Source organism: Bombus flavifrons, chromosome 1, assembly GCF_040668555.2.
Source record: "Bombus flavifrons isolate JBK064 chromosome 1, iyBomFlav1_principal, whole genome shotgun sequence".
In the NCBI taxonomy this organism is placed as follows: Eukaryota; Metazoa; Arthropoda; class Insecta; order Hymenoptera; family Apidae; genus Bombus; species Bombus flavifrons.
Window position 1 is genome coordinate 742,678 of NC_138442.1, and position 19,526 is coordinate 762,203.

Below are 19,526 nucleotides of genomic sequence, written 5' to 3' on the forward strand. Positions count from 1 at the left end.
GATAAATTTCAGCAACCGGAGGATTTCTTCGTCCCAATTATGTAACAGGAAGCAACCCTGATAATTAGACATTATACCGACTGACGGGACTGAGGTGTCGTTAACGTTCCCCAGGAGCGGTGTTTTATCTGACGGAAGCTCGTTCGTCTTATCCCCGGCAAGAGAGTAGAGCGGCGGCCGAACGGAACAAGGGATTCTTTGTAAGATCGTGGTATGAGCACCAGGTAAATCCTTCGTTCTCCTCAGGTGAAACTCGCTTTCGGCAACGAGATCCGTTTCCCACGGTACGCCAGGTAACCCGGAGCGTTTTCCCCGTAATGTGGGTCTCCACGATACATCCCTTTCTCCCCTTCCCTCGCCTGGCCACTTTGCAGTCCCTCTCCCCTCTTTCTTCACTTTTTCTTTCTCCATCCATCCACCTCGACTGCTGTGTTCGACCATCGCCTCTTTTCTTATCTTTCTCCTTGGAGTCGCTTGGCCCGGCCTAACCGTGAAATCAACGAGTCCCTTTCTTTGCGATTGCACTTCGTAGTCTTCGTCGTAGTCGTCAGCGACGGCAGGTAGGAAGAAAGAAAATTACTGAGGAAGTGCAACGGTCGATGTAATGTTGCTGATGTATTCGCAGCGAATGGAATGCTAATACGACGAGCTAATACGACGGCGCATCACTGCCTTCGATTCTAATGTATACTTGGTAAAAGCGATATTACGAGATTGTAAATTCGGTTAATGGTTCAATATTAATTCAAAATGGAAGAATTTTTCGTTGCATTCGTAGCATAGCAAGGAAGGAGTTATTTGAGTCAAGTAAGTTTTAACATTACGAAATTCAGTTTTGAATTTTGCATGGAATAGTCAAATTTGATATATTTTATGAGATACTAATTAGTATTATTAATATAATAACAAAAGAATGAGACAATATCGTGTATTGTAAATTCAGCAAGAAAAAATACCAAAAACTGATAGGGTCACTAACTTGAGTCAGTAAGGAGGTATCATAGAAGAATTCATAAAATAAACAGTAAAATAGCTTCCACAAATAAAGTAATATGCACGCGCTATTGAATTATGATAATTAAAACTGAATAAACTTTTTGCTTTTGATGAGTAAACGTTATCCTTGTAGAAAACTATGCCGTTGAGCTGTTAATATAAGTATGTACACAGTATACTTCACTGTTTATTATGTCACTAATAATAAATCTACTAGTACAAAATCTGTTTTCAAAAATAGATAACTTAAAAATTGTTCGTAACAGAATTTGACGAATTATAAGGTAGAACTTATTTCTAACGTCATAACTCATTTCGAACTTGGGCATATTCTGAAAACTTCGATTTTGTACCTCATCGTCGAATTGATAACGATGGTAGAAATGGATGCAAGAAAGGTCATATAGCTGGCTATGTGCTATAATGTGCATGTGGAATACGTACGGTTCTAGTTATGATCAATTGATAATCTTATTTAAGGCTTTATTTTACAATCTCACTAATATTGCTTTCACGAAGCGTGTCGGTATAGACGAAGGATACTGAACGAGCTGGCGAGACTTTGGTAGAGGAACCAAGCTCCGTGCACTTTTGGTGCATTGTGCACGACTACCCTCTCTCTTTCTCTCTCTTCCCCCTCCCCTTCCTTCCTCTTTCTGTAGCATTTCAACGACTCTGCCTGGGATAATAAAGACACAGCCTTCCGACATGGCTGAACTTTACGTTGAAAAAAATGTTCCTTCAATCTGGTATACAGCCAACGTGTACTATCGCGATTTTAGTATCGATTATTTAATATAGATATGGATGGAATATTGTACATACTGGTCATAAAATACTTTTATGTAGAAATAGAAATTTTCATCCTTTTTCAAGAACTGCTTTGAGAATTAATTCTGTGAAATTTGTTATTTCCGTTTCATTTAATTATTCTAAAATTCAAAGATATGTTATCTGTGAAGATGAGCAGTCGATTACGCAAAAAGTTCAGATACGACGATCGGTTTGAATTGTTCGGAAGGGAACGATATCTTATTGCATCTTCTTCGATGTACGTTCAAATGTATACGTTCCATTTATGTTGAAACGCAAAAATCTGAAGAGTTTATTTGAGATGTTCGTAAGAAAGTTTTAAATGTATTTTTTTGCCAGTTTCTTTTTTTAAACAAATAACTATGTACAAAATTATGCAAAATTTTACTTGTTTTCTTTGATCATTAAAAAATTATTTTGTATACAATAATAATTAGACTACGTATATTTATGCAAGTTCATATCTGTCTGGATACATCTAAAAGAATAGAACCTAAACAGAGACTTGTTTTATTCAGCAAATATTAGAATGAGTACTGTACTTTAAGTATTCTATGTATTATATATTTAAAAAAAATATTACATGTAACAACTTTAAATTCTCTATAAATACAGTGCAATAATAGCAGAAAGCATCTATTGATTTTTGCAACGTTCCTAATCATCAATAAATTTGTATTTCTAATATTCAAATCAGGGTTATGCTTGCAATAATGGTCAAGTATTACAAGTACCAAGACTCATATTATTTAATTGAAAAGATGATCCAAACATGATTCGATTCGTAACTATATTTTAAACTGCCAATCACATTAATGAAAATACAATTGTCTCGTAACGTGTGATACGTACTCCAAAATTATTACACATTAATTAAATTAATGTATTGCAATTTTAAATTAATTTTGCGAATTTAGAGAAACGAAGCACGTCGAAATAAATTCATTTTCGTTTAATAAATTTATTCAGTGATAAGATATCCTCGTTCATCTCTGTTATGGGAGACATTTAACTCTGATTGATTAAGCAACGGCTAAACGGTTAAATACATAATCGTTCAAACTCTTTTTTCTTCCACAAGAGTTCCTTTTTTGCTTTTAAACGAATAAATAATATTTCAAGGCACTATTTAAGGCATTGTAAACCTCAAGGTATTGAGAATTTTGCAAAGAGTATAAGCATTTAATAACGTTTAAATATCTTCGGGTACTGAACTATTAGCTCGAAATAAACCAAACTTAGTAATTATTTCAAAGAACAAGAAACTACATTAGAACGAATTCTGTATAGTATGAAACTAATAGATAATAAATACAAAACTTAATTCATTGCAGAAGCAATATTGAAATGTCCTAATACATTGCAGGCACGTTATAACTACATATATATACTATTATTTCGAATATTCTGTTCTCGTCTAAAAAGTATATTTTTATTCACGTACCTCTATGAATTCTTTTTAATACCACGACCATAAATTCTTTATATAGATGAGCTAAATGGAATAATCAAAATATTTATCTTATTTATTGTTGTATGAGAAAACTTCTCAGATCAAAGTTACGCTATTTCTAGAAATAAATGTAGTGATGAAGCAACTCTCAATCGTATCAAATATAGTTGTATCTGAAAATGCGGGATTTAAGAGATACTATCCGAGTATTAAAATATAAATCGTCAGTTAGTAATCCGTCACTTCTCAACGTTAAAACTTTTCTTCGATAAAGGATATCTATGCATGAAAGTGTAGTCTGAAGTGATCTTTAACTTCAAAGCCATTCGATCCTTTACACAGAACGTACGTAGCATAAAGCACCGCTTATCACTATTTCGAATTGAACATTCTAATATCTTTCACGATGAATAAACGTCTCGCGCCTGAATGAACCTCAAAACGGTAATTATAAAACCATTTTCAATTTATTCTCGATTTAAGTTCGACGTACATGTATATACTGTGATAGCTGACTAAATTCTATTTAATTTTAATTTTCAGAATTGACTTTCAATCGCCAATCAAAATATGTCGTAACATCTATATACATTTTCAGATTGCTTTCAAATTTTAGTAATAGAGTTATGATAGTCATATTTTGTTACATACATGCGAATGAAATTTTAAGATGTCTTATACATATAAGATACCCAATATATATCTATATAAAAGTTTTCCATGGTGAATGTTGAAATTACATTTGTGAATCACTACATATAGATATTATACCAAATTTACATTTATATCAAATGACGCACAAGTTAACTTCTTGTTTACTCTAAACCTTTATACAGAAGAGAAAAGAAATACTCTATTATAGTCTGACGTGTCTTTGGTAAACCCTACATATTCGTCAGTTTCGTGTGTGATAGTGCGTACTTCGAATTGCATGTACTCTCCAGAATAGTATCTACTTTCGATCTATATTCATCATGTTGCGATAGCCGTTAAAATTGCATTTTGACGCATTATTAATATTGTATGTGTGTATGTGTGTTTGTGCAGACAAGTTATTTTTATCTTCTTAACATTTACAATTGTGTAGCAAAGTCCGATAAACGTTCAGCTGTACTTTTTACCTATAACTAAACTTCCTGTCTCAACATCGACGTTTCTGAAATAAAATTTCTCATGCGTTCGTACATATTGCAAATCACGAGTATAGTATATACTTTTCACATACGTATTTTCGATCCATCTTCGATCGCAAGTATTTCCACAAATTCCAAGAATCCCTCGACCAGATGCTTCTTCCCAACTACGCTGGCATTCGTTCGTTTCTCATGTCGGACAACGAATCGCTTGTGCTTTCGATCACCGGTTGCATCGATAAGAGAGCGAGCGGAAATGCAGAAGCAAAGGTACGGAGGAGCAAGTGTTACTTACGGACTGGTACTTTCTTCGGGTCGACGATGGCGAGACGTTCTTCGACCTTGTCCAGCTTTTGGCGCAATTTGCTGCTCCTATCGGCAACGGCGGTCAACTCGGCGGTTAGTTCGGCGAAGATGTCCTCGGCGGTGGTGAGAAGTGACGCGAGTTGCTTCAACGAGGTGGTCAACGCGCCATTCGCCACCGCCTCCAATTCGGCGCCCACCGGCCAACCCTGTGACGTCGATCCCGCCGGCACGTGTCCGCGACACAAAAAACGCGGTTCCACTCTTCGCAGCACGAACGGCATGATTTCTCAAATGAAATCAAGCAATACACATTCACACATAACACTTGAACCGAAAAGTGGAAACACTGCGCCGCGCCGTCTTGAACGCGAGACACCCGGTCTACCGTCACAAATTTGCGACGCTTATCGGACGATCATTCCCGCCAGTTATCCAGCCGAGCAAAGGATTTCTGGTGGTATTAAAAGACGAAACTCCTTTCAATGATTGTAGGAACTCCATTTTCTAAACTTTGAGGTTTAACGTGGCGATTATTTTCAACACACTGTACACTTTTATTATTAGAAAATATATAACACTGTTTTTCTCTTCACTTCCCAATTATCATTCGAATCTCCTTACTCCCAGTCGCATTTTTTTGGATGGCTGATACAACTTTGTCGGTTACGCGAGTTTCTTTTAAACCATGATTCTTTTTCCAACGACCACGAAAATGCGCGATATCAGATATGAATTTTTAAATAAAGTTTTGATTAAAACTGTCATATTTGAGAATTAGAGAATTCTTATGAAAGAGAAACGAACGAAAGAAAGACGAACAACGCGTCCGCACGACGCGACGGCGGTATACAAAGTGCCGGCCGGCCTGTCGTCGTGTCGCCGACCCGTTCTTCGGTTACACTCCCATTCATTTCGAACGCACCGAAGGCGCCTTTCCTCACACTCATGGCAGCCATCTTTAGTGACTTGAATGTAGCTGCAAACCGGTACATCCAGTACCTAACGTCGATAACGTATAACGGGTAACGTGTTTCAATTTTCTTATAATGCATGACTGTTAACGAATGTTAACACAAACGAATATATAAGATAAACCTAACGTCGCATACGAGATACAGGATATATGCTATCACCCAATGCTTCCTTTCGTGACAGGTTCCAGAATTTTAAAATTTTAGAGTCAGTAAAGCTCCCGTACCATTATAATGTCATTCCCAACGTTACCGACTTAGTGTAGAATAAGATTACAGCGTTTGTAGTGATTGCAAGTAAAACTAAATTTGAATATGGAATTTCAAATAGAATATTAGCACAGACAAAGTACAAGATAGTCTGTGATTACACTTTTCGTCGGTAACTGTACCACCAATGAAATACGGAATCAACATATCAACATATGTATATTTTCGTCCTAGGCTTCGGTGACACTAGAGCCCTCTTACTATTCTAGTATCATTTCCAACGTTACCGATTTAGCGTGGAATACGATTATAGCGTTTAGAGTGATTGCAATTAACACGAAATGTGAAATTACAAGTAGGGTATAGAAGCAGACGAGGCACAGGATCGTACACGATCGTGTATACCTCGTCGATGATAATACTTAGATTGCATTTATTAACAATTGATACAGTCGTTTACTTACTATTTTTAAGAACTTATTCCATATCTAATGTTAAATTTTATAATTTATTAACGAAATTGAAAAGATGTAGAACAAAATATAAACGACTCTTCTTTTGCAATTAATCATTATTTGATGAAAGAAAAATTTTATTTTGTTTCTTCATGTTTCCACTATAATTTCTCTGTTCCTTTTAAAATTATCTTTCTAAACACATCTAAATATGTCCACCTATACTTCTCAAATTTTATTAAAAGAACTTCACAAGTGTATAAAACATAATCTGGCGAACAATGTAGCACGAATTTAGTGAGAATAAATTATTCCATCAATATCTAATTTCCTACCTTTATAATGTATACACATCTAAATAGACATAAAAAATTCAAAAATTAATTTGTATTGTATTAACTTGCTGAACTTTGTACAACCTTTTTTTCTGCCTAAAACATATATTTTTTCATCGTATCATAATGTTTTTTTTTTTTGTAATGTTTACTTGATTTTACATGTTTAATATATAATAAATATTATTTTATACACACGATAATAATTTACACCACAAACTTTAATTAGCGTAAGTATATAACACCTATTAATGCTTTATACTCATAAATTTAAGATAATATTTATGAGTTATTCATTTTTGATATTGTACATATAATGAGGATATTTGAAATCAAATTTTAAAAATATATTCGATGTCGACGTCTTTTATTATTATGAATATTAATATCGTTCTAGTTAGATCAAAATGTAATTAAATGCATAATTTGATCAATCTTTCAATCGCACAGACAAATTTATTCTAAAGCAAATTCATTGTTGCAACAAATTTTATCCCAAGCGTCTTGATTCAATTTAGTGTAAAGTAAGCTTTAGAACTGGGGTGAAGTAATTGATAGTATGAGCTTAACCTCACCTTTTTCGGGTAGATCTAATGGATAAGGGATAGCAACTTCCCTTCTTTCTTTAATTTTCTTCGCATGTGCGATTTCACACGATAAAATGTGGTACAGCACGAAAGTTCAAAATGACCCAATTACGTTCCAACATTTCGCATTTCTATCTTGATAAAATAGCATCAGCTATAAGACTGACAAATTTTCATTTCAAACCATTTTTCCAATTTAAATTTAGTTTTTATTATTTCGTTTCACAACTTATTCAAGATATCATAACGTAGTTAGTTTTAGCCAAATTCAGATTTGTGAAAAAAAAAAAAAGGGAATTACAGAAATTATATTAATTCAATAAATGAGGGAGTATTAATCCAATATTGATATTCAATGAATGAAGTTTTGGAATATTTTTCACTTGAACGAATATAAGAATTTTAACTATTTGTGGTATTTAATAAATATTGTTCAAATACAATTTATAACATGTATGTAATTATGTGTATATATTTCAGCGAGTTACAAAGAATTTCTGATAATGGGATGCGAAAATAACAAAATGTTTCGAATTTTCTGTATACAGATGAGCAATTTTTGGGACGATAAAATAGTTATTTAGAGCAGGAATTTGTAAATTTCAACATTGTGACATTTTAATGATTCGCCGAAGAAGAATTACTAGAATATAACACCTGATTATTTTGAAACAGGAGTTGCAGAATTTTTACTGATGTCAAAGTTCAGTTAAATATCAAAAGAGAGTAAATTTCATGCATCACATATCTAACAAAAAAGGCATTCCAATCAACAGTTCCCAATTTATGCATTTCGTTAACCTTTCTCGTTTCATGCATTCTGGGAATTATCGCGAGAGGTCAACGGAAGCTTCCGATAACTCTGTACTCCACTTTTGTTCTTCGTTATTGACATTAAAATCTGGGAAACCACGAAAGGTCGGGCGTAGGATGTTAAAAGTTCGCAAACGGTACCTTGTGAAATTGAATTGAGTATTAAAGTCAGCGTATCAACGTGCAAAAAAGAGCACCAGATAGCTACCAATTACATAGATCTAGATTCGTCGAATTGTCGAAGATACGAATTTCAAATGGCTTTGATTAACTTCAGTTACTCGAATTTAAACGCGTTCAATCGTATGAGAAATTCCAAAGGTTTCAGCTAGCTTAACGAGACAACGTATACAGAGTCTTAAAGGCTGACGGGCATTAAAATAGTCTTCCAAAGGAAAAAAGTTCTCAAGCCTAGAAATTACAAAAAAATCAATAAGAGCATTAAAGTTATTAATAGCTCATCCAAGACGGTGAAAATTATGGAGAAAAAAAAATAGAGAAGATGTTAAGAAAGAAGTAACGATATTTTTCGTAGAAAAATGTCAGGTTTGTAATTTTTATTCAGAAAGTGGTAAATATCGATATTATTGATAACCGAGCTGTGGATTTGTATGCAAATCTATAATTTTAAGAATATAATTAAAAAAATAGGATCTCGGTTGAAAATTGTTTTACCTACCGGGAATTATAGAAAGCATTATGCTTTGGATATATTTCTTAGAAGTGCATAAAAATTGGCGGTCTGCCATTAAAGATGGTAATCGTTTGGTAATATTCAAACTTTAATTACTTTTTATTCTTAATGAAAAAATTTAATTATTGGATAATTTTGGTTTTATTTGAGGTTTTTCTCAAAGACAGGCAGCTCACTTGACAAATCAATATTGACAATCATGCCACTGTTGCCATAATTTTCCTATTAGAAATATTTTGTTACAATGTTTAAATTACATTGTGAATGTAAGTACATATTATGTTATACATAGCGTTTATTTAATTTAGTTGTTCAGAATATTTATTGGGAAAATAGTTACAACAATACTTGCTAAGAAAATTTATGCAAAAAGAAATTGTAAACAACACAAATTCAATATTTATTACTATGATATGGTGTCTTCTATGTTTAATGCACAAAGTGAATTTATTAAATCGAACTCGCCAATATAGATTATCAAGTTTGTCTTATCTTTTTATCTCGGAACTAGAATAACATCCGAGAGGGATTTCATCATTATACCCAGTGAAATTATTCGAAAACTTGTAAAAGAGAAGAGAGAATTGAACGCTCATCAGTGTGGGGTAGGTGGCCGCGTGCGAATTCCCTCTCCTCGCAGCCGCGTCGCGCTACAACGTATGGAGTATGGAGAACAGTATCTGGCCCTGGGGGCATAACGTACCCCTTTCCCCGCCCACCTTGTCGATCTAGCTAGCCGACCACGCTGCCCTCACTGATTCCCTCCGCCACTGGTTTGTCTCTCTCCCTCTTCTCTTTATCCAGCTCATTCCGGATCATTGCCTCTTTCTCCCTCACCCGTTCCGCTAACCTCTTTGTTACCTAGCTTGCTCACTTGCCACGTTTTTCTCCTTTCCTCCAATTCCGCTACTTCGCCCCCACCTTTCTGTTATCCCTCCCACGTCGCTGAAACACCCACCAGATAGCTCGTTCGCTATGCTCGTGATCTCCCTCCAGTTTTCTCTGTTGGGTATTAGAATGGTCGATCAGTCGGTCTCGCTCGCTTCTCAGTGATCCTTCCTTCTCCGATTCGTACCGTTGCTCGTCGTCTTATCCTCGTCTCTCTCAAATGCGCGGAGGCAGGCGCCACGAATTCACTTCTCGTAACTTCGGCTTCGTTCGGTCAGTTCCGGCTGCCGGTCAGAAGAATTCGTCAGTATTCGCCGCGCTGCATTGCCGGCAAGTTGTATAAAGGAGTAAGGTGATTTGATTTTCATAAGAATAAAAGTGCGCGTATCTAATACAGAAATACATACGTTTAGAACATATTTAGAACGTTCATGCCGTTCATGAGAATATTCGCCACATTCTCAATACAAACGAATGTTGTTAGAACAAGTTCGATCGTGCCCTCAAAATACGAGAGGTCGAACGTTAGTGTCTGACGCCTATGAATCATTTCGATCTACTTGACTTCGAAGAAAAACGCACTAACTGTCCAAAGTATCTATTCTGAAAAGGACCAAGAGAGTAGGACAGTCGATTGGGACATCGATGAGAAGTAGCAAGGAAGGCACTCATTTTGGAAAAGGAAGCATATCGATAATCGCTACTTCGATCATTGAAATTGTGCTGACACACTTCGAACAAGATCGTGCACGGAAACTGGCACGACACGAATACTTGTCCCTCAACGCAAAAAGTTTTTGCAACTCTGTGTACATAAAACCCGCCAGGCAACAAAGTCGAAGATTCTCTCCTCGCAGTGGGCCAAGTTCTTTATCAAAACATGGCCACGTGACCGACGGCGCGGCTTGTAAACAGTGAGTTTGACCACGTGGTCTGCCCCCTCTCTCGTAATCGCCTATCTCTCTCGTCCTGCTTCTCTTTCTCAGTTTCTTTCTCGCTTGCTCGCGACACGCAGAACAACGTACATCGTAGCGTATTCTCGGTCGGTCCGCTGCCAGCTGCGGGAGAGTTCGATTCGAGTGATCCGTGATACTCTGCTTTTCCTCGCAGTTAGTTTACTTTCATCTCGTTTTCTCCGAAAATAACAATATATCTTTCGATATTGTGCGTGCGATATCATTCATGTACTATTTATTCTATTTCTGGTCGCGCGCCGGTAAGGGAAGTCGAGTGACAAATCGTGAATATAAGAACACAGGGCTTAATAAGATAAATAAATAAAAGTGACCTCCCCCTGGTTCTGGTTTCGATTTGTTATTAGCGACGTAGTGTTCTTAACCCGTAGAAGTGGCAGTGTTAGTGATATCGATAGTTTCGATCGCAGCGCGACCATCGACTGTTACGGCGACTTTTCGCGGATTCTTGGTAGGCAGCGCGATATTTGTGAACAGACACAGCACCTCGCGAGGTGCTCGGGATCAAAGTGGAGTACACAGAGGAAACGAACATGATGGACTCGGTGCCGGTTTCTGCGTCGGGGTCGAAGACCGGGTTGCAACCACAGCAGGGGGTACCATACGACCTTGAGAGCGGGTTTGAACCGCAGACAAGAGCACGGTCGCACACGTGGCCGCTGCCAAGACCGGAGGAATATATCGAGGGAAACGTGGTACCGAGCGTAGCGGCTAGCAAAGAGGGCGTCGAAGGCGTCGAAAGTGGCACACCGCCTCAGCATGGCTCTCTCGGCCAAGGTACTGGCCTGCTTCCGGTCAAGAAGAATTCGTCCCGACGAAACGCCTGGGGAAATCACAGTTATGCCGATCTTATTACTCAAGCCATTACCAGCGCCCCCGACGAACGGTTGACGCTCTCACAGATCTACGAATGGATGATGCAGAATATACCATACTTCAGGGAAAAGGGAGAAAGCAACAGCAGCGCTGGCTGGAAGGTTAGTTTTAGTTTCTTTCTTGTGCATCTATTGTATTTAGACTGCGGATGTTTATACCTTTGTGGAAAATTGAAATGTACATAGACGTGCGGATACTGATATACTTGATATACAAAAATACACAGAAGATCGAAAGTAAAGTACTTGTTGTAATGTTTGGAAAGTGAAACGGATCTCTATTTACGCCTCGTTTCTGCAATTTTATATTCAAAAATATGGATTTGCATAAATATCCGTAATTTAATTGTATTAGACAATATTTTTCCAATATTCTGTTCCTTTTCGTTGAGAAACACGCATATACTTTGTATTATCGGTCAGAAATATTAGGGTATCTTGTTACATTCATTGAAAGTCTCTAATTAATTTTATTTTATTTAGTCTTTTACATTACAAATAATTGATTTATAGTAAAATGACTAGAAATGAATTTCATTTGTATTAAATATCATCAGGATTCTCTTCTATAGTAATTTACAAACAAATAATGTGAGTGAATTGACAAGTTACATATTGTAGGTTATAAACTCTTGTACAGTTTTACAATTTTACTCCATATTGAATAATCAAATGATCTGTACTTGGTAAAATCTGCTTTAAAAATTTCATATGCTTTATTACCAATTTTCTTATTTTTGTAAAAGATTATTTATTAATATTAATAGCTTGCATCTCGTAACCTGTAATGTTACTAATAATATGAGTTCAATTGTGCAAGAAGGTATAGGTATCGCAATACTTATGTTAGCGTATTTTGAAGTGCGTGTTTTAGTGTATTTGACACTACTAAAATTCATCGCAGAAAGTTACTATCTATACCTTTCCGCCGTTTTCGCGTTCCCGCCTAGATCTTACGTAATAGCCATGCGCGTTGTTGCGATGCTTGCGATGCTCTTAGTACCAAACAACTCTACTTTTAAACTGATTAATTGAAAATTTTCAACGTTTCGCGGCGTGAAAGTTATCACGTTTTGTCATCGACGTAATTATTCAAAATTGATACTTACGAACGGAGGGTGTGTCTCGTACCATTTGTCAGCATTATGTTTCATTTGCTCATGCAAATCTAGCCAGAATTGAATATTTATTGGCGAATATATTAAATTATATACTTTTCAACCACGTGGAAAAGATATATGTTCATCGTTGTTAATTTTCTAACTTCAATGTGACTGGCTGATTAAAGAAAAGTATTTAAATATGAAATAATTGAAGAAGAAAATGATCTAATAGATTTGAAAATATAAACATCTTGAAGTATATCAAAAATAAGTTTTTCATATTTTCTTCAACATTAATACATGTATACATAAATACATTAATACATGTATATTTTAACGGTATAAAAATAGAATTGATCGAAAATGTTCGAAGGAACGCAACATGATTAATTCTAGAATTCTATAAAAAGATAGTTTTGATGTGGAATTAGTAGATAACATATTCACATTGAATTTCAAAATTGGTCTTCTATAAAAGATGGAAAATCCAAGTTTTCGCCTGGGGCCTGCATGTCGAATATTTTTATTACAGCGACTAGTATTTATATGACACATAATAAGAAGACAAAATATTTGTTTATTGAGGGATTAAAAGTTATAAAACTTATAAAATTAATATTAATTAATATTAAAGACATTAATTTAGAAGTTATTAAATAAAAATTGCTTTAAAATGAATTGACTAAACATGTGAAAGTTTCATCTCTCTTGTGCTCTTTTCTTTTTCCATGCACAAATCTGTCAGATTTTAAGTAATACAAATTTTAAAATAATAGATACAGACAAGTTCTGAATTAAAATCGATTAAAAATTTTTAAGAATCAGCGAAATATCATACGTAAGGTTTTAAGACATGATTGATAGCAAGAAATGAACTGTTCTATTTCACATAAGTGATCGATGTAAGATTTCCTGTGAACAATTAGAAGCAACTATTTTCATGGTCAGTCAGTTAATGAGCTTTCGCTTCTTAGTAAACAATGTTGGTTTACATGGCTATGCTCGCGACTGGTTGCAGCGATTCAATTGAGATTCGACAACTCGTATTCTCTCGTCACCACCAAAACATTGACCGTGAATACGAGGAACAGAGATAGAAAAGAGAGAAAAAGAGGAAGGAAGAGAAAAGCGCCAGCGAGGCGTTTTAGATTTCTCGGTATGAATATACATTCAAAGGTCAAAAAATATCTAGGCATTTGTTAATTTTTATCAAGATATATTCTGATTAGAAAATTATTATGGATAAATAATAATTCTCATGGCCATAGCTACAGATCCATAGCTACGGATAATGGTATGAAAAGTACAAGGGTTGAATATGATAAATGATATGAGTCACATTTTCGTTTATTTCATATAAGAGAGTAATTTAAAAATAATAAAAGAATTTCCTTGCACATTTAAAATAAAACAATAATTTTAAGATATTAGACACACTTCCTAAATTAAATTGCATTGAATTTCTATATTTTCTGTTCTCTTGATCATTCCAAAAATATCGATTACAATACTATCCTTAGTTTTTTACAAAATCTTCTAATTTGTCAACTACTTAAAATTTTGTTGTTTCTTTTTTATTTGTTGCATATTATTGACTAAAGAGCAACCGGTCAGGTCAAACCGATCGGTCGATATCGCGTACCTCGAATGAATTAACGTTCAAGGTGGAGGAGATGAAATAACTCGAGTGTTAGAGGTGAACGACACTTTATGTTTATTCGTTGTATCATTTAACCGCACTAAGTTGGGACTTTGTCGTCCTATGTCTGTAGTCTCCGTTGCTTGTGTGTTAATGAAGTGAGGACTCTGTCGTCCTATGTCTGTAGTCTACGATGGTTGAAACTCCCTTTCCCAGTTCCTAATTCTTTCCTCCCGCTATTGTATCCCTTCTCTCCACCGTGCCCTTCCAGCTGGTCCTTTCCTGTGTTTTTCCTGGCCTTGAGTCATTACGTTTACTGCCCTGAGAGGACCGGTAATTCGGAATTTCGTAATGAGGGAAATGGGCCTGTCCGTGCCATTCCGAAAATTCCGAATATTATTGGATATACCTATAATTTTCTTTTATAACCATGTTGTATTTATTGCTTTCTTTTGGATATCGGATACCATTAAAATCAGGAAAGTACAAAAGTGGACTTATCACTTTTATCTAGTATGATTTATAATGTTACGACCCACAGAAATAGATTTTTAGAGGTCAATATGCAATAATAAATCTGGCATATGAAAATTATTTGAAAAAATATGATAAATCGACCTTTTTATTTTCTAATTTCTTTACTACTTGATGGTTAAGAGGCAACGCTTTAATACATATTTACCAAACCAATGGTGTAATTAATGTTATGACTATGAATCTTTTTGAAATGTTTAACAGGATTACAAAAATATATATCTAATCCGGAAACCAAACAAAGATTTGGTATTGCTACTATAAGATAAACTGTCAGTATACTGAATTTTAAAATTACTTTCCTTCAAAATTCCAAAAATGTGACATATCTTTCCCTGTAGTTTCCATATGTAATTATCAAACTTTGCAGAACTAGTTTGTATTGTAATTATTTAATGTTTGAGTTATAAGTTATATTCAGATGGTTTTCTTCAGTTAATAGAAATACCAATGGTGTTAATGTAAGCAATGGCATTTAAGTAATAGATATATGTACATAACATTTATTACATAAATATATGTAATAGTATATTACACTGTACAATTTTATTCTATACAGTAAATTTAGTAGAATTCAATATCTATACAAAATATTTATGCGTAATTCTTTTGTCCTAAATAAATTACAGTTTATAATATTACTTTACCCTTCCATAAAATGTTTAGTAAATTGTATATTATACATATTATAATTTCTAATCAACAAATATTATAAGAAGGCAGTTAGTGTTGTTTCTAATTATTATATTAATTCGTTATTAATTTGTATATTTTAATAAAATTCAAAAGCTGCTCATATAAATTAATTAAAGTGTTTAAAAAGCTATTTATGAACGATAGTGTTCATACAATACAACGAATAGAATATATTTGCGGTATGTAGAAAGGTAACGGTAGAGTAGGGGAACACGTTCTTGCGTTGTACTTTTATCTGTGTGAGTTTCATACGCACTCATTCATACGGCTTCTTCTGATTTTAGTTGTTTATTTTCTCGATCGAATCTCTGGCATAAAAAGATTTTTACGCGTGACTGTTCTTCACGTGGAAAACGGTTTCTGGCCTTCTGAAATCGGAAGAATTTCATGCAGTCGCTTTCTCGCTTGAAGAATCGAAATTCCCGTTCGAATTCAGCCAGGGAATAATGAATGTAAAAATCGCAGGCGAAATCTTGATAGAAGTTGGCTGCTCGTGCGGTCTTTCGTGTATATTAGTGTAGCCGCGGTCTGATTTCTAACGATGCGTGTGCAACATCTCCGTTCATCGGAATTTAAAAAAAGCATGTTATCGATTTACCGCGGTTTAACAGTTGGCGAAGTTAACTTTTCCCGCGGTGGTACTTTTCCCTCAAAGCGGACCACTTTTGCGAGTTCTGAAATCGAGAAAAATAAAACGGCTCCCGGTAAACAGCGACGCTTCGTCGGTTATATCGTCGCGATTTCAGGGATAGAGATATAAAACCTATACTTTTCTTTCTCTTTCAATAGATACAATTTCAAGTCAATAAATATTGGAGTTGCCTCCTTATTGTTAGACAAGAATATTTGATATTATTTATCTGATATTAGATTGATAAACATCAAACGTGCTTGCGTTACGCATCGATATCTATATTTCGTTGAATATTAGAATCAGGTAGTATTATTTGAGTGAACTAAGTTAAGATTCAACACTTTGAAGTTCAATCTTAAACTTTGCATAAAATAATAAAACTTATTGTGCATTATTTGCTAGTACTGATATATTGTCAATCAGTAGCAGTTCTACGATTCTTATTCTTTTGGAATTTATTGTAATTTGATAAGATAACTGAAGAATCTTCGGTATGTTATTTAAGTTTATGTTTCTGTATTAATAAAATAAACATATTTAAAAACGAGAGGGAGTCATAATTAGTCTTCAATATTACAATGAAAGAATGAAAATCATTGTATGCTCTAAATGCAACAAGAAACAGTATGAAAAATGAGGATATAACTCGAAGAGCCCTACGCGTGATACGGTTATTTCAGTCAAGGAGAAGGTATTATATAAAAACTAACACAATTACATCCATAAATAAAACAATATGCACACTACACGCGCTACTGAATTATGATTATTACAACTGAGAATATTAACATCAGTTGAGCGAACTTTCCTTTTGATGAGTAGAAATTATATCCTCCTAGAAATTTATGATCATCGAACTATTAATGTAAGTATACGACCTATTTCACAATTTATTATGCTACTAATAACGAAGTTAGATACTCTGTTTCCAAATGTAGATCACTTAAAACTTGTTCTTAATAGAATTTGGAAAATTACAGGGAAAATTATATAGTTTGTCTCAAATATCCTTCTGATCTAAGTAATTTCAGTTTACTTTAATATTCCGCAAAATATAGGTATCAATGAATAATATATAACATTTATATTGTATTTATTAAAAGAGTACGGTAAATAAGCTTGGAACGCATTTGAAGTACCGCGCTGTGGTTTTCACATAAACAGCGATTTACGAAAGAATTTGATCATTATAAACCACAGGAAACTTTAACTTATATACGTATTATATAAATCATTTAAAATTTCATTAGCACTGCAGTGAAATACAACTGTCATAATTATATAGATCAAATTCAAAACCAACTTATAGATGTTTAATATTATATATAGAAATTACAAGATATTTATTACAAAACATATATTTAATAAACAATTAATGTACTTACAGCATTAATATAATTGTTACAGATGGTCCCATTGAATATCGAGGCTTATTGACGTAATGGATAATTGTTTAAATTTCCTCCATGATCTCTGAGAAATATATATGTATTTGCTAAATACTCCACTTACTAAATATTTTGTAGTTTTTATATACATTTCAAATTTCCAGAATTAATGAAATTTCAAAATATTCCATATAACGCACATAACATATTTATAAAAAGTAGTCTATATAATTGAGAAGTTTGCACTAATAGGAAGGCAGCTCCAATGTTTAAATGATTGCTGCAAATATTCAAGTGATTAGTTAAAGTGATTTGATTTTAATTGACTTTGAGCTGATTTTTCTGGTTTACTTAAATTATTGGAGAGTAGAGCTGCCTTTTTATTCTAGTACTTGTTTCATTTGACTTATTTTAATATTTTCCTTTTTTTCGAATTGTAAGTGTACTTTAAACGGATATGATGCGATTAATACAATTTTAAACAACGCACAGGTTTATGGTAAACACTATAGAAATTGATAAAGTTTATGAATGAAAGGAAAAACATAATATAAAATTAATGAATGTTTGATGAATTATGAAGATTTTTTCTTTGATTTTAAAATGTGTCAACTTTTTTTATAAGCATGTGCATAGGTTTATTCAATTGATCGATTAAATAAAAATTCTCAAAGCAGAGACTGCAATGAACGATGCAAACTGTACGTAGAATATTTGAAGTGACTTAAAATTAAATAAAGAAATAAATATTTTAAAATATATCAATATTTATAGGAATGTTATCTTACCGTTAATTACTTGAGAGAATTTCCAAGAATAAGGTTTGTAACGAATAGTGTTATAAAATCGATATAAAAAAGTAAAGTTAATTAGAAGTTATTTAGAATTAGAATTAATTGAAAATAAAATGAAGAGAAGCTTGTACGTTTACGTTTCCTTAGATACTTTAATTAATTATATACAAAAAATTACTGTATAGTTTTCATATAACTGAAGATGTAAAATTGTTCCTTCCTATAATTCATTGTTTGAATAAAATTCATAGAAACGCAAATTACTATCAACAAGAAAAATTATTCGCATCGTTTATCAAAAAGTTATAATAAAGACATGAAAAAACAAATGGTGAGAATTTTACAGCAATCAACAATAAGTTTTCAAAAAATTTATTAACGTGATTCGTTAGAGTAGGATACGTCACAGATATAACTGTCAATATGGTGGACGTTTTCTCAAGTGAACTGTGAAGCGAGACAAAGGGTGGTTCGCAAACACGTCTGCACTCGAGGTTCGAAAAGTAGCGATATATGTTAGAGGCCGGTTGCGAAAAATCCATTTAGTGTAGCTGCAAAGTTCACTGCAAGGCGCGAAACAGTGTGCAATCACGTGATGTCTGTGTATAAATATCTGTATCTCCGGCGTGGTGTTTCTACTCGCGGCTGGTCGCGTGTATAAGTAAGATTATAAATAAACGAGGATAGATCGGTATTATCTGCGACGTGCATAACTATTGTGTACGGCGGCTGTAATTCTGAGATTGAGTCCTAACGTTTCAACGATTACTGTATCACCGCATCATTTACTTTATTTTGAATGGAAGCAAACTTTACATACTTTCGATCCTTATAGAGGATGTCGCAAAAAATCCAAATACTGTCATTTATTGATTTACTGTCAACTTAATATGTTTACTTAAAATCATGAAATAATGTTTTTGAATCGTGTACAAAGTACAATTCTGTTTTCTACTGATCTTTTGACAGATAGAGTGATTAAAAGATTTGTTTACTAGGATAGCAGAGATAATATTGTATCTGTATGATCTGTAGTCATAGTGATAGTTTAATGAAAGTGTTTTTAATGAAAGGTACCTTAAAACACCTTCAACATGTAGAAAATTAAAAATAAAGTTTTCGTAGCTGTAAAGTATGTAGGATAAAAAAGAAGTTAATAAACACGCAAAACTTTCGCAAATTAGAAGAATAATAAAGAAGCGCTTTTGCATTAATTCTAGTATGAATTTTAATTG

General features: G+C 34.0%; 2 protein-coding genes across 7 annotated transcripts in view; one reads left to right on the top strand and one right to left on the bottom strand.

The window, feature by feature from the left end:
* Window positions 1-5,562, bottom strand: part of gukh (NHS actin remodeling regulator GUK-holder) — a 218,705-nt gene extending 213,143 nt beyond the window's left edge. For 2 of the 3 annotated variants that reach the window (XM_069115861.1, XM_069115851.1), the window contains exon 1: window positions 4,691-5,562. In XM_069115861.1, the coding sequence (XP_068971962.1) occupies window positions 4,691-4,982 (292 nt within the window). In that variant the 5' untranslated portion in view covers window positions 4,983-5,562. The remainder of the gene's footprint in view (window positions 1-4,690) is intronic. The other variant, XM_069115871.1, reaches the window with a different exon arrangement.
* A 4,253-nt stretch (window positions 5,563-9,815) lies between these two features.
* foxo (forkhead box, sub-group O) overlaps window positions 9,816-19,526 on the top strand; it is a 296,218-nt gene continuing 286,507 nt past the window's right edge. For 3 of the 4 annotated variants that reach the window (XR_011174222.1, XR_011174223.1, XM_069121636.1), the window contains exon 1: window positions 9,816-11,605. Coding sequence is in view for 1 of the 4 variants with exons in the window: in XM_069121636.1 (XP_068977737.1) it covers window positions 11,162-11,605 (444 nt within the window). In the remaining 3 variants the exon portion in view is untranslated. The remainder of the gene's footprint in view (window positions 11,606-19,526) is intronic. The other variant, XR_011174217.1, reaches the window with a different exon arrangement.